We start from the raw sequence: 14,307 nt of genomic DNA, 5'->3' as shown, positions 1-14,307 counted from the left end.
GGGAGAAGAGCAGGAGGTCCACGGGCCATGTTTCCAGGCAGGCCAGGCTGGCCCTTTCCCTGCTTGCTTTGTGCTTGGAGAGGAGAACCAGTGGATGGGAAGCCCATTGGCCTGTAAGGGCCTGAAGGTGTCTCCTGAATCCATGCCGTGGCTTCCTGGGTGTGGGAAGTTTGTGTCAGGGGTGGTGGCGAGGGCCCTTAGCAGGGGTAGCAGCCTCTCCTGCCGCCGTAGCAGCCCAGGCCTCCGAAGCCATAGCCGAAGCCGTAGCCGAGGCCGAAGCCGCCGGAGGAGATGGGCACTCCCTGGGCGCTGAGTTCGTTGCCCACGGCAGCCGATGAGGAGGATCCGACGGCGGTGCTCTGGGGGAAGGAGGTGAGGATGGGTCCCGGCAGGGTGACCACCACGGTGGAGGGCTGGATGACGACGCGGGAGTCCTCGCACTGCCTGACACAGGGCTCGTTGCAGCTGTTAGCCAGCGGGGTGGGTCCGCAGGGGCTGCAGAGGCTGTTGCAGGCCATGGGGTTGGTGTGGTGGGTCCCTGGAAGAGAGGGTGTTGAGAGAGCGGAGGGGCGTTGGTGGCGCAAGGGGTTGGAGGAGGGCGGTGGAGCGGGGAGGGGTGGTGTGGGGCTGTGGGGAGCGTGCGCGGCGGTGGGGAGGCATGAGGGCTGGTGAGGCTGGGGCCGAGCGCGGTGGGAGAGAGGGGCCAGGTGGGGCAGGAGGAGGAGGGTCAGGGGGTTGCGGCTGACCTTGGGGAGCGAGGAGGAGAAGGCGTGAGGAGGAGAGGTGTGTGAGGGAGAGAGGCGCTGGGCCGGCTTTTATGGTGGTGCGCGAGGGGCGGGACGGCCTTGGGGCAGGACGGCATTTGGCAGCAGGCAGCTCTTGCCTGCCCCAGCCCTGCCAGCAATGAGGTGGGGTGTGTTTCCCTGGCCGCAACGCTCCCTCTTCATGTCCTGCTCTCGAGGACGTGTCCCCTTGGCCCTGGCGGCAGCTTTGAAGTGAGAGGAGGTGTTTGGGACGAATTGCATGGAAGTTGTGTCTCAGGGCATTTGGAGACTCAGCCAAAGCATGGGAGAGGTGTTGTGTCATCAGTGAGGTCATCCCGTGGCACTCGTATGCTGTGGTGCGCAGCCATTTCTCAAGTCTTTGTTGCGCCAGAGAGGGATTGGACGTAGTGGAGGGGAAATGGGAGGCGTGCCTGCTGCGCTGGGCACTGCTCCCGAGAACCTCGAGGGGATGTTTGCATGCCAAGGGGTTGATGGAGCACAATAGACTGGGCTGGACTAGACTGGACTTGAAGTGTCCAGTGGGAAAGGACCTACAGTGATCATCTAGTCCAGCTGCCTGACCACTTCGGGACTGACCAAAAGTTAAAGCATGTTATTAAGGGCATTGTTTTTCCAAATGCCGTTTAAACGCTGACGGGCTTGGGGCATTGACCACCTCTCCAGGAAGCCTGTTCCTGTGTTTGACCACCCTCTCGGTAAAGAACTGTTTTCTACTTTTGAGTCTGAATCTCCCTTATGCAGCTTTGAACCATTCCCACAACTCCTTTCCCTGGATCCCAGGGAGAAGAGCTCAGCACCTTCCTCTCCTCGTCCCCTCCTCATGGAGCTACAGAGAGCCATCAGGTTCCTCCTCAGCCTCCTTCTCTCCAAACTAGACCAACGCAAATTCCTTAGCCGCTCCTCACAGGCCATGCCTTCCAGCCCTTCCACCAGCTTTGTTGCTCTCCTCGGGATGCACTGAAGACCTTCACATCCTTTTGGGATGGTAGGGCCCAGATCTGCCCACGATACTCAAGGAGAGGCGTCACCAAGGCTCACTACAGCGGGATAATCAGCTCTTTTGACCGGCTGGTGATGGTTGATGCACCCCGGGGTGGGCTTTGGCCTCTTGGCTGCCAGGACACTGCTGACTCACACTGAGCCTGCTGTCAGCCAGCAGCCCCACAGCCCTTTCTGCAGGGCCGCTCTCCAGCACCTCCTCTCCCCATTTCTGCTGGTGTGTAGTGTCCACCTCGGTCCTGGGTGCAGAACGTGGCATTTGCTCTTGTTAAATTTTGTGCCGTTGATGATTGCCCAGTGCTCCAAACGGGGCTTGTGTGTGGAGGGGTGCTGGAGGTCCTGGCAGGCAAGAAGCACGCTGTGCTGTGCTGGGGGTGCCAGTGTACTCACAGGTGCCCTCTCCTTAGAAAAAGGGGGTTGTGTAACGGGCTGTACATTTGTCCATGGGGAAAGATGGTTTGAAGCAGAAATGCTGCGGGAGGTACCTGATTTCCTTGCACTGCACAGAGAGGGATGTCAGTCATGGAGGTGAGCGAGGGGAGATGCAAAGTCCTGTTTCTGGGGAGGGGAGTCTTCCCAGGCAGAAGCAGTGGCTTGGGGCCAACTGCCTCGAAAGGAGCTAAGCAGGGAAGGACATTGTTCTTCTGGTGGAGATCAAATGGCCCATGAGGTGGCAATGAACCTTTTGGCTAAAGGGCCCACCAGTCTCGAGGGCAGCATTTGGAGAAGCGTTGCCAGCAGGTTGAGGGCGGTGACCCTTCCTCTCTGCTCAGCACTGGTGAGGTCCCGTGTGAAGTGCTGTGTGCGGTTCTGGGCTCCTCAGTGTGAGAAGGACGGGGGCTTGTTGGAGCAAGAGCAGTGCAGGCCACCAGGGGAGATGCTGCAGGGACTGGAGCCTTCTTCCTAGGAGAGGAAACTGAGAGAGCTGGGAGCGTTTAGCCAGGAGATAAGGAAGTGCAGGGAGGAGGCCATAAATGTGCCTCAATCGCAGCCGGGAGGGAATGAATTGGAGTAAGCCCAGCTCTTCGAAGCAGTGCGCACTACTAAGAGAAGAGGCTGTGGGCACAATGGACCGCAGATGGAATTCCCTGGAGAAAAAAGGCAAGGCTTTTTGCGTGTGAGGGTGGTCAAAGTGTGGAAGAGGTGGCGGAGTCTCGGTCCTGGGAGATACTGAAACCCCGACTGGCCATGGTCTGGGATAAGCTCTGCTGGAGCTGGCCCTGTCTGAGCAGTGGGGTTGAAGCCAATGCTCTCCAGCTTTCCTGACAAATTCAATGTTTCTGTGATTCTGTTTGCTGGGAGGACTGGAGGGTCATGGTGGGGAAGAGAGATAGTGAAGCGTGTGCTGGCATGGGGAGATCTCATTAGAGGTGTGTGCAGGGGAGCGTTGTGATGTCCGAGACTTTAACTAAAGCAGGTGATGGGCTTGTGTCACGTTCTTGAAGAGCCCAAGTGTCAGTCTGTGGTGATGTTCTTGGTGGTGGTAGCCAGTTTTCTAAGAGAGGTCCCGTGCTCCTTTTCCACCCATCCAATGGGCTGTCGAGCCCGAACTTTGTGTGGAACCTTGGGAGAAGAAATGGAGTGGAGGCATCACAGGCTGGGATGCAGGAGGAATTTATTGAGAAAAGAAAAGTGAAAAAACAGGAGCAGCAAGTGAAAAGGAGCCAGTCTGATGTGACGGTAGGATGGCCGTCAGCCAAAGTCCTTTGATTGCTGTAGGTCTCACCAGAGCACCAAGATATTCCTGGCCCGCAGTGGGAGCATCACAGTAAAAATCCACAGTGGTGTCTGGCTTATGAGAAGGTGTTTGCAGCGTAGAGAAATGGATATAGCAGAAGGCACAATGCAAAGAGGGAAGCGGAGGAAGAGATCCATGGGCCGTGTTTGCAGGTAGGCCGGGCTGGCCCCTTCCCTGCTTGCTTTGTGCCTGGAGAGAAGGAGCCGTGGATGGGAAGCCCATTGGCCTGCAAGGGCCTGGAGGGGTGTCCTCAATCCATGCCGTGGCTTGCCGGGTGTGGGAGGTTGGTGTCAGGGGTGGTGGCGAGGGCCCTTAGCAGGGGTAGCAGCCTCTCCTGCCGCCGTAGCAGCCCAGGCCTCCGAAGCCGTAGCCGAGGCCGAAGCCGCCGGAGGAGATGGGCACTCCCTGGGCGCTGAGTTCGTTGCCCACGGCAGCCGATGAGGAGGATCCGACGGCGGTGCTCTGGGGGAAGGAGCTGAGGATGGGTCCTGGCAGGGTGACCACCACGGTGGAGGGCTGGATGACGACGCGGGAGTCCTCGCACTGCCTGACACAGGGCTCGTTGCAGCTGTTAGCCAGCGGGGTGGGTCCGCAGGGGTTGCAGAGGCTGTTGCAGGCCATGGGGGTGGTGTGGAGGGTCCCTGGAAGAGAGGGTGTTGAGAGAGCGGAGGGGCGTGGGGGGGCAAGGGGTTGGAGGAGGGCGGTGGAGCGGGGAGGCGTGGTGTGGGGCTGTGGGGAGCGTGCGCGGCGGTGGGGAGGCGTGAGGGCTGGTGAGGCTGGGGCCGAGCACGGTGGGAGAGAGGGGCCAGGTGGGGCAGGAGGAGGAGGGTCAGGGGGTTGCGGCTGACCTTGGGGAGCGAGGAGGAGAAGGCGTGAGGAGGAGAGGTGTGTGAGGGAGAGAGGCGCTGGGCCGGCTTTTATGGTGGTGCGCGAGGGGCGGGACGGCCTTGGGGCAGGACGGCATTTGGCAGCAGGCAGCTCTTGCCTGCCCCAGCCCTGCCAGCAATGAGGTGGGGTGTGTTTCCCTGGCCGCAACGCTCCCTCTTCATGTCCTGCTCTCGAGGACGTGTCCCCTTGGCCCTGGCGGCAGCTTTGAAGTGAGAGTCTTAGAGGCCAAAGGCTTGGTGCTGGTGGCGCATGTCAGGGCGGGCAGAACACTTGGCCTAAGCGTCCCAGTGGTTTTGTGTCATCCGTGAGATCATCCCATGGCATTCCTGTGGTGTGGTTCGAGGGTGCGTTGTGAAGACGGGACCTCATTTCCTCACATTCTTGGCTGGCTGGTCTGCGCTCTGCAGGTGTGCTGGGTGTGAGGGGCTGCCCCTTCCATCGTGTTTTGTCCCTCCCTGCCTTGATGCCAATCACTCAGCCTGTCTTTAGGCCTGGCCTTTCCCGTAGGGTGTCTTGGTGCCCCTCATGCTTGTGAGGTCGTAGCTTGGAGAATGGAGGCTGCCAGGTTGGGCTTGTGCCCCCTGGAGCCCTCTGTGGTCTGGCAGTTGATGCAGCCAGAGGAGGGCTGTTTGTGAGAGCAGGACGTTGTCCTGTCTGCCCTGGGTCAGAGCTCTCAATCCCTGTGATGTGGGGAAGCCATCCGTGGCCCCCAATGGCTTGTGTTGGCCCATCTGTATAACTCCTCTTAGCTGAGTCAGGCATGTTTGCAGCCGGGGCTGTGGTATGATGCTTCTAACCAAGTAGAAGAAAGCTGGTGAAGATCTAGAGAAAAGATTTCTGAGGAGCAGCTGAGGAAACTGGGGATGTTTAATTTACAGAAGGGGACATCCAAGGGGAGACCTTATCACTGCCTTCGATCTCCCGAGAGGAGGTTGTAGTGAAGTGGGTGTCAGTCCCGAGAGGAGGTTGTAGTGAACTGGGTGTCAATCTCTTATTCCTAGTGAGGAGTGATAGGAGGGGAGGAAATGGCCTCACGTTGTGCCGAGGAAGCCTAGATTGATACTGGGGACAATTCCATCAGCACCAGTGTTATCAAGTAGTGGAACAGGCTGCCGAGGGAGGTTGTGGAGTCACCATCCTGGGAGGTGTTTAAAGGACGTGTAGGCGTGATGCTTAGAGGCATGGTTTAGTGGTGGACTTGGCAGTGTTAGGTTAACGGTTGGACTCGATAAAGTTAAAGGTATTTTCAACCCTTAGTGGCTCTGTGAATGTACATGGGATACGGTGCAAGGGCAGGTGAGTTTGTGGAGAATTTGTGACTGTATCGACAGGCAGAGGGCGAGTAGGAGCATCAGGAGGGGAGCCAGGGCCTTTGGGGTCCTTACTTGGGGTGAGTGCTGAGGGGTGAGGCCCCTTCTCTGCACAGGGTTTGACGGTCAGAAAGAGGATTTGGAGATTGGCGAGGGGAACTGGAGGCGAGGATGCAGGACGTGTCTGCAGAGCCGAGGCCCTGGTGGTGGTGGTGGATGCGTGTATAAGGGTTGGTGAAGGGCAAGGCCTGCCCCAGTGGAGCCAAGGGGAGTGTTTAGCAGGCTGCTTGTCAGGCGAGCAGTGGTTGTTGCTGAGGAAGATGAAGGGAGGTGGGAAGGATTGCTCTGCGTCTGGATGTAGCCAAGTCATTGATGCCTGAGAGGTCATAGCCACGAATGCAGAGGGAGCTGGCCGACGTCCTTGGGTGGCTGCTCTCCGTGACCTTCTGCAAGTCCTGATGCGTGGGAGCAGCTCCGGAGGCCTGGAAGGGAGCTCATAGACCTGCTACTTGAAGAAGATCAGCAACGAAGTTCTGGGAAAGCAAAGGCTGCCTTGCCTGACATCATTTTGAGGAAAGGTAATGGAGGAAATAGTCCAGGAAAGCACTGCCAAGCCCCGGAAAACAAGAAGGTGATGGGGAGTGATCAGTATCCATTTATGGAGGGAAAATCATGTTTGACTAACCTCCATGTCTTTTGGCTTGAAGTGAGTAGCTTTGTGGATGAGGAGACAGCCATGACTGGTGTTTCCTTGGAGTTTTCTATAAAGCCTTTGCCGCTTTCTGCCCTTCCATGCTCAACAACCAGATGAGAAATTCTGGATTGCGTAAGTGGCCAGTGAGGTGGACATCAAAGTAGGTATAACAGCTGAGCAGAGAGGCTTGTGGTGCAGTTGGAGGCAAGTGTGAAACGGAGTAGCGCAGGAGTCAGACCCATGGGGCCAACCATGCTGAAGAACCTGCTCAATGATGTGGGCAGTGGGACAAGTGCCCCCTTCAGAGGAAGCTGGCAGATGCTGCAATCTATGGTGGAGTGGCTGAGGCATGTGATGGTTGTGGCAACACTCACAGGGAGCTGGAGATGCTGGAGATTGGGGCAGAGAGGAATCTCCTGAAGTTGAAGAGGAGGAAATGCCAAGTCCTGCATCTGGGCAGGAATAGCGCTGGGCATCAGGACACGGTGGTGGCCAAGAGGCTGGAAAGCACCTTTGCTGAGCATGACTTTGTGGTGCTGATGGAGAAGCAGCGTACAACGAGGCAGCAATGCAGCCTTGAGGGAAAAGAGGCCAAGAGTCTCCAGGTCGGCGTTGGGAAGAGCATTGCCAGCAGTTCGTGGGGACGTGATCTTGCTCTGTCTTCAGCACTGGTGGGGCCCTGTGTGGAGTTGTGTGTGCAGTTGAGGGTTCCACTATGGAAGAAGGAACTGAAGTTGGTGGAGTGAGTTGAGTGCAGGGCCACCAAATCTCTGAAGGGACGGGGCATCCTTTCCACGAGGAGAATCTGAGAGAGCTGAGAGTTCTTTCCAGCAAGGAGGCGAGTCTGCGCAGGGGAGATGTAATCAATGTGTCTGAACTGCTGATAGGAGGGCATGAGGACCGGGGAGTCAGACTCTTCTCCTGGTTGCCCACGGCCAGGACAAGGGTGAATGGAGAAAGCTGACAAGACGTGCCATTGCCTTGGACAGAAGGCAAGGCTTTTTCAGTGAGAGGGTGGTCAATCAGTGGAACCAGTTGTGCAGGGAGGTGTTGGAATCTCCACCCTTGGAGATACTGAAATCCTGAGTGGACGTGGTCATGGATAGCCTTCTGGACGTGACCCTGCTTCAGTAGATAAGGATGAACAAGATGATCTCTAGAGTTTCCTTCGTAGTTCTACTTCCTGCATTTTGATTGCTGTTATGACCAGAGAATTGTGCAGGGGAAGAGAGTTGGTCAAGTCGTGGTGCCATGGAGAGCGTGTGTCACAGGCCTGGGTAGTAGCGCATAAGCATGTCCAACCCTTTGTTTGGGCAAGTGAACGTGACCATGTGTCACTTTCTAGAAGGCCCCTTGTGCTGCTCTGAGTGGTTGTTGTTGCTGGGGACATACCTCGTAGAGAGTTTTGCGTCCTGTTTCCACCCACCCCAATGGCCTGTTGAGCCCTGGCTTTGTGCTGGGTGAGGATGGCAGACCCTTGGGAGAAGAAAGGCAGAGGAGGCATGTGAGGATGGGATGCAGGAATACTTTATTGTGGAAAAAAGCAATGAAAAGACAGGAGCGGCAAGTGGAAGGGAGCCAGCCTGAGGTGGCAGTAGGTCAACCATTAGCCGAAGCCCTTTCCTTGCTGTAGGTCTCGCTAGAGCACCGAGATCTTTCCGGCCCACAGTGGGAGCAGAAAAGTGGAAGTCCACTGTTGTGTCTGGCTTGTGAGAAGGCGTTTGCAGCGTAGAGTAGTGGACATAGCAGAAGGCACAATGCAAAGAGGGAAATGGGAGAAGAGCAGGAGGTCCACGGGCCATGTTTCCAGGCAGGCCAGGCTGGCCCTTTCCCTGCTTGCTTTGTGCTTGGAGAGGAGAACCAGTGGATGGGAAGCCCATTGGCCTGTAAGGGCCTGAAGGTGTCTCCTGAATCCATGCCGTGGCTTCCTGGGTGTGGGAAGTTTGTGTCAGGGGTGGTGGCGAGGGCCCTTAGCAGGGGTAGCAGCCTCTCCTGCCGCCGTAGCAGCCCAGGCCTCCGAAGCCATAGCCGAAGCCGTAGCCGAGGCCGAAGCCACCGGAGGAGATGGGCACTCCCTGGGCGCTGAGTTCGTTGCCCACGGCAGCCGATGAGGAGGATCCGACGGCGGTGCTCTGGGGGAAGGAGGTGAGGATGGGTCCCGGCAGGGTGACCACCACGGTGGAGGGCTGGATGACGACGCGGGAGTCCTCGCACTGCCTGACACAGGGCTCGTTGCAGCTGTTAGCCAGCGGGGTGGGTCCGCAGGGGCTGCAGAGGCTGTTGCAGGCCATGGGGTTGGTGTGGTGGGTCCCTGGAAGAGAGGGTGTTGAGAGAGCGGAGGGGCGTTGGTGGCGCAAGGGGTTGGAGGAGGGCGGTGGAGCGGGGAGGGGTGGTGTGGGGCTGTGGGGAGCGTGCGCGGCGGTGGGGAGGCATGAGGGCTGGTGAGGCTGGGGCCGAGCGCGGTGGGAGAGAGGGGCCAGGTGGGGCAGGAGGAGGAGGGTCAGGGGGTTGCGGCTGACCTTGGGGAGCGAGGAGGAGAAGGCGTGAGGAGGAGAGGTGTGTGAGGGAGAGAGGCGCTGGGCCGGCTTTTATGGTGGTGCACGAGGGGCGGGACGGCCTTGGGGCAGGACGGCATTTGGCAGCAGGCAGCTCTTGCCTGCCCCAGCCCTGCCAGCAATGAGGTGGGGTGTGTTTCCCTGGCCGCAACGCTCCCTCTTCATGTCCTGCTCTCGAGGACGTGTCCCCTTGGCCCTGGCGGCAGCTTTGAAGTGAGAGGAGGTGTTTGGGACGAATTGCATGGAAGTTGTGTCTCAGGGCATTTGGAGACTCAGCCAAATCATGGGAGAGGTGTTGTGTCATCAGTGAGGTCATCCCGTGGCACTCGTATGCTGTGGTGCGCAGCCATTTCTCAAGTCTTTGTTGCGCCAGAGAGGGATTGGACGTAGTGGAGAGGAAATGGGAGGCGTGCCTGCTGCGCTGGGCACTGCTCCCGAGAACCTCGAGGGGATGTTTGCATGCCAAGGGGTTGATGGAGCACAATAGACTGGGCTGGACTAGACTGGACTTGAAGTGTCCAGTGGGAAAGGACCTACAGTGATCATCTAGTCCAGCTGCCTGACCACTTCGGGACTGACCAAAAGTTAAAGCATGTTATTAAGGGCATTGTTTTTCCAAATGCCGTTTAAACGCTGACGGGCTTGGGGCATTGACCACCTCCCCAGGAAGCCTGTTCCTGTGTTTGACCACCCTCTCGGTAAAGAACTGTTTTCTGCTTTTGAGTCTGAATCTCCCTTATGCAGCTTTGAACCATTCCCACAACTCCTTTCCCTGGATCCCAGGGAGAAGAGCTCAGCACCTTCCTCTCCTCGTCCCCTCCTCATGGAGCTACAGAGAGCCATCAGGTTCCTCCTCAGCCTCCTTCTCTCCAAACTAGACCAACGCAAATTCCTTAGCCGCTCCTCACAGGCCATGCCTTCCAGCCCTTCCACCAGCTTTGTTGCTCTCCTCGGGATGCACTGAAGACCTTCACATCCTTTTGGGATGGTAGGGCCCAGATCTGCCCACGATACTCAAGGAGAGGCATCACCAAGGCTCACTACAGCGGGATAATCAGCTCTTTTGACCGGCTGGTGATGGTTGATGCACCCCGGGGTGGGCTTTGGCCTCTTGGCTGCCAGGACACTGCTGACTCACACTGAGCCTGCTGTCAGCCAGCAGCCCCACAGCCCTTTCTGCAGGGCCGCTCTCCAGCACCTCCTCTCCCCATTTCTGCTGGTGTGTAGTGTCCACCTCGGTCCTGGGTGCAGAACGTGGCATTTGCTCTTGTTAAATTTTGTGCCGTTGATGATTGCCCAGTTCTCCAAACGGGGCTTGTGTGTGGAGGGGTGCTGGAGGTCCTGGCAGGCAAGAAGCACGCTGTGCTGTGCTGGGGGTGCCAGTGTACTCACAGGTGCCCTCTCCTTAGAAAAAGGGGGTTGTGTAATGGGCTGTACATTTGTCCATGGGGAAAGATGGTTTGAAGCAGAAATGCTGCGGGAGGTACCTGATTTCCTTGCACTGCACAGAGAGGGATGTCAGTCATGGAGGTGAGCGAGGGGAGATGCAAAGTCCTGTTTCTGGGGAGGGGAGTCTTCCCAGGCAGAAGCAGTGGCTTGGGGCCAACTGCCTCGAAAGGAGCTAAGCAGGGAAGGACATTGTTCTTCTGGTGGAGATCAAATGGCCCATGAGGTGGCAATGAACCTTTTGGCTAAAGGGCCCACCAGTCTCGAGGGCAGCATTTGGAGAAGCGTTGCCAGCAGGTTGAGGGCGGTGACCCTTCCTCTCTGCTCAGCACTGGTGAGGTCCCGTGTGAAGTGCTGTGTGCGGTTCTGGGCTCCTCAGTGTGAGAAGGACGGGGGCTTGTTGGAGCAAGAGCAGTGCAGGCCACCAGGGGAGATGCTGCAGGGACTGGAGCCTTCTTCCTAGGAGAGGAAACTGAGAGAGCTGGGAGCGTTTAGCCAGGAGATAAGGAAGTGCAGGGAGGAGGCCATAAATATGCCAAAATCGCAGCCGGGAGGGAATGAATTGGAGTAAGCCCAGCTCTTCGAAGCAGTGTGCACTACTAAGAGAAGAGGCTGTGGGCACAATGGACCGCAGATGGAATTCCCTGGAGAAAAAAGGCAAGGCTTTTTGCGTGTGAGGGTGGTCAAAGTGTGGAAGAGGTGGCGGAGTCTCGGTCCTGGGAGATACTGAAACCCCGACTGGCCATGGTCTGGGATAAGCTCTGCTGGAGCTGGCCCTGTCTGAGCAGTGGGGTTGAAGCCAATGCTCTCCAGCTTTCCTGACAAATTCAATGTTTCTGTGATTCTGTTTGCTGGGAGGACTGGAGGGTCATGGTGGGGAAGAGAGATAGTGAAGCGTGTGCTGGCATGGGGAGATCTCATTAGAGGTGTGTGCAGGGGAGCGTTGTGATGTCCGAGACTTTAACTAAAGCAGGTGATGGGCTTGTGTCACGTTCTTGAAGAGCCCAAGTGTCAGTCTGTGGTGATGTTCTTGGTGGTGGTAGCCAGTTTTCTAAGAGAGGTCCCGTGCTCCTTTTCCACCCATCCAATGGGCTGTCGAGCCCGAACTTTGTGTGGAACCTTGGGAGAAGAAATGGAGTGGAGGCATCACAGGCTGGGATGCAGGAGGAATTTATTGAGAAAAGAAAAGTGAAAAAACAGGAGCAGCAAGTGAAAAGGAGCCAGTCTGATGTGACGGTAGGATGGCCGTCAGCCAAAGTCCTTTGATTGCTGTAGGTCTCACCAGAGCACCAAGATATTCCTGGCCCGCAGTGGGAGCATCACAGTAAAAATCCACAGTGGTGTCTGGCTTATGAGAAGGTGTTTGCAGCGTAGAGAAATGGATATAGCAGAAGGCACAATGCAAAGAGGGAAGCGGAAGAAGAGATCCATGGGCCGTGTTTGCAGGCAGGCCGGGCTGGCCCCTTCCCTGCTTGCTTTGTGCCTGGAGAGAAGGAGCCGTGGATGGGAAGCCCATTGGCCTGCAAGGGCCTGGAGGGGTGTCCTCAATCCATACCGTGGCTTGCCGGGTGTGGGAGGTTGGTGTCAGGGGTGGTGGCGAGGGCCCTTAGCAGGGGTAGCAGCCTCTCCTGCCGCCGTAGCAGCCCAGGCCTCCGAAGCCGTAGCCGAGGCCGAAGCCGCCGGAGGAGATGGGCACTCCCTGGGCGCTGAGTTCGTTGCCCACGGCAGCCGATGAGGAGGATCCGACGGCGGTGCTCTGGGGGAAGGAGCTGAGGATGGGTCCTGGCAGGGTGACCACCACGGTGGAGGGCTGGATGACGACGCGGGAGTCCTCGCACTGCCTGACACAGGGCTCGTTGCAGCTGTTAGCCAGCGGGGTGGGTCCGCAGGGGTTGCAGAGGCTGTTGCAGGCCATGGGGGTGGTGTGGAGGGTCCCTGGAAGAGAGGGTGTTGAGAGAGCGGAGGGGCGTGGGGGGGCAAGGGGTTGGAGGAGGGCGGTGGAGCGGGGAGGCGTGGTGTGGGGCTGTGGGGAGCGTGCGCGGCGGTGGGGAGGCGTGAGGGCTGGTGAGGCTGGGGCCGAGCACGGTGGGAGAGAGGGGCCAGGTGGGGCAGGAGGAGGAGGGTCAGGGGGTTGCGGCTGACCTTGGGGAGCGGGGAGGAGAAGGCGTGAGGAGGAGAGGTGTGTGAGGGAGAGAGGCGCTGGGCCGGCTTTTATGGTGGCGCGCGAGGGGCGGGACGGCCTTGGGGCAGGACGGCATTTGGCAGCAGGCAGCTCTTGCCTGCCCCAGCCCTGCCAGCAATGAGGTGGGGTGTGTTTCCCTGGCCGCAACGCTCCCTCTTCATGTCCTGCTCTCGAGGACGTGTCCCCTTGGCCCTGGCGGCAGCTTTGAAGTGAGAGTCTTAGAGGCCAAAGGCTTGGTGCTGGTGGCGCGTGTCAGGGCGGGCAGAACACGTGGCCTAAGCGTCCGAGTGGTTTTGTGTCATCCGTGAGATCATCCCATGGCATTCCTGTGGTGTGGTTCGAGGGTGCGTTGTGAAGAGGGGACCCCATTTCCTCGCAGTCCTGGCAGGCTGGTCTGGGCTCTGCAGGTGTGCTGGGCGTGAGGGGCTGCCGCTTCGATCGCGTTTTGTCCCTCCCTGCCTTGATGCCAATCACTCATCCTGTCTTTAGACCTGGCCTTTCCCGTAGGCTGTCTTGGTGCCCCTCATTCTTGTGAGGTCCTATCCTCCTGGAGAAAGGAGGCTGCCAGTATGGGCTTGTGCCCCCTGGAGCCCTCCATGGGCTGACAGTTGAACCAGCCAGAGGAGGGCTGTTTGTGAGAGCAGGACGTTGTCTTGGCAGCCCTGGGTCAGAGCTCTCAAGCCCTGTGATGTCGGGAGGCCATCCGTGGTCCCCAAAGTCTTGTGTTGTCCTCTCTTTATCAATCTGCTTAGCTAGGGTACGCATGTTTGCAGCCTGAGCTCTGGTATGATGTGTCCAAAGAAGAGCAAGGACGTGGTGAAGGATCTGGAGAACACGTCTTATGAGGAGTGGCTGAGGGAACTGGGGGTCTTTAGTTTGCTGAAGGTAACAGCTGAGGGGAGAAGTTTTCTCTGTCACAACGTGAAAGGAGGTTGTAGCGATGTGAGTGTCAGTCTCTTATCCCTAGTGAGAAGTGATGAGGAGTGGAAACAGCCTCAACTTGCACCGCGGGAGGTGTAGATTGGATATTAGGGACAATTTCAACACCAAAGGAGTTATCACGCAATGGAACAGGATGCCCCAGAAAGAGGATTTGGAGATTGCCGAGGGGAAGTGGAGGTGAGCATGCAGCACCTGTGTGCAGAGCGGAGGCCCTGGTGGTGGTGGTGGGTGCGTGCGGAAGGGTTGGTGAAGGGCAAGGCCTGCCCCAGTGGAGCCGAGGGGAGTGTTTTGCAGGCTGTTTGTCAGGCGAGCAGTGGTTGTTGCTGAGGACGATGAAGGGAGGTAGGAAGGATTGCTGTGCGTCTGGATGTAGCCAAGTCGCTGAGGCCTGAGAGTTCGTAGTCACGAATGCTGAGGGAGCTGGCTGATGTCCTTGGGTGGCTACTCTCCATTATCTTGTGAAACTCCTGGTGGCTGGGAGCATTTTGTGGATGGAAGAGAGCTCAGAGCTCTTGTGTGTTGAAGGAAGATCTTATAAATTGGAGGCTGCGTAACCTTGACATAATTCTCACGGAATATGATATAGGAAATATTTCTGGAAAGCCCTGCCAAGCCCCAGAAAAACAAGATGGTGATGGCAAGCGATCAGCATGGATTTATGAAGTGGTCATGATGCTGGACCGACCTCTGTGTCTTCTACCTTGAAGTGTGTGGCTTTGTGGACAAGGAGAGAGCTGTGGCAGGTCTTTCCCTGGAGTTTCCATAAAG

At 57.7% G+C, this 14,307-nt stretch overlaps 2 protein-coding genes and 2 pseudogenes across 2 annotated transcripts; all 4 read right to left on the bottom strand.

Moving 5' to 3' along the window:
- Window positions 1–197: 197 nt before the first annotated feature.
- Window positions 198–518, bottom strand: LOC147415609 (feather keratin pseudogene; annotated as a pseudogene).
- Window positions 519–3,834: 3,316 nt separating this feature from the next.
- LOC147415608 (feather beta keratin-like) lies at window positions 3,835–4,143 on the bottom strand. The gene has a single exon (XM_086466082.1). It carries the CDS (start codon window positions 4,141–4,143, stop codon window positions 3,835–3,837), a length of 309 nt encoding a protein of 102 aa, XP_086322208.1.
- A 4,241-nt stretch (window positions 4,144–8,384) lies between these two features.
- On the bottom strand, window positions 8,385–8,705 carry LOC147415607 (feather keratin pseudogene; annotated as a pseudogene).
- A 3,316-nt stretch (window positions 8,706–12,021) lies between these two features.
- Window positions 12,022–12,330, bottom strand: LOC147415606 (feather beta keratin-like). The gene has a single exon (XM_086466058.1). The coding sequence runs from the start codon at window positions 12,328–12,330 to the stop codon at window positions 12,022–12,024; it is 309 nt and encodes a 102-aa protein (XP_086322184.1).
- Between the last annotated feature and the right edge of the window lie 1,977 nt (window positions 12,331–14,307).

The sequence above is a fragment of the Leptosomus discolor genome, chromosome 5 (assembly GCF_034619465.1).
Source record: "Leptosomus discolor isolate bLepDis1 chromosome 5, bLepDis1.hap2, whole genome shotgun sequence".
In the NCBI taxonomy this organism is placed as follows: domain Eukaryota; kingdom Metazoa; phylum Chordata; class Aves; order Leptosomiformes; family Leptosomidae; genus Leptosomus; species Leptosomus discolor.
The sequence above is the reverse complement of the archived record's forward strand: the minus strand, read 5'-3'. Positions and strand labels throughout refer to the sequence as shown.

Bases quoted from the DNA above. Each gene is read 5' to 3' on its own strand.
- LOC147415608 (XM_086466082.1), bottom strand. From the start codon at position 4,143: ATGGCCTGCAACAGCCTCTGCAACCCCTGCGGACCCACCCCGCTGGCT.
- LOC147415606 (XM_086466058.1), bottom strand. From the start codon at position 12,330: ATGGCCTGCAACAGCCTCTGCAACCCCTGCGGACCCACCCCGCTGGCT.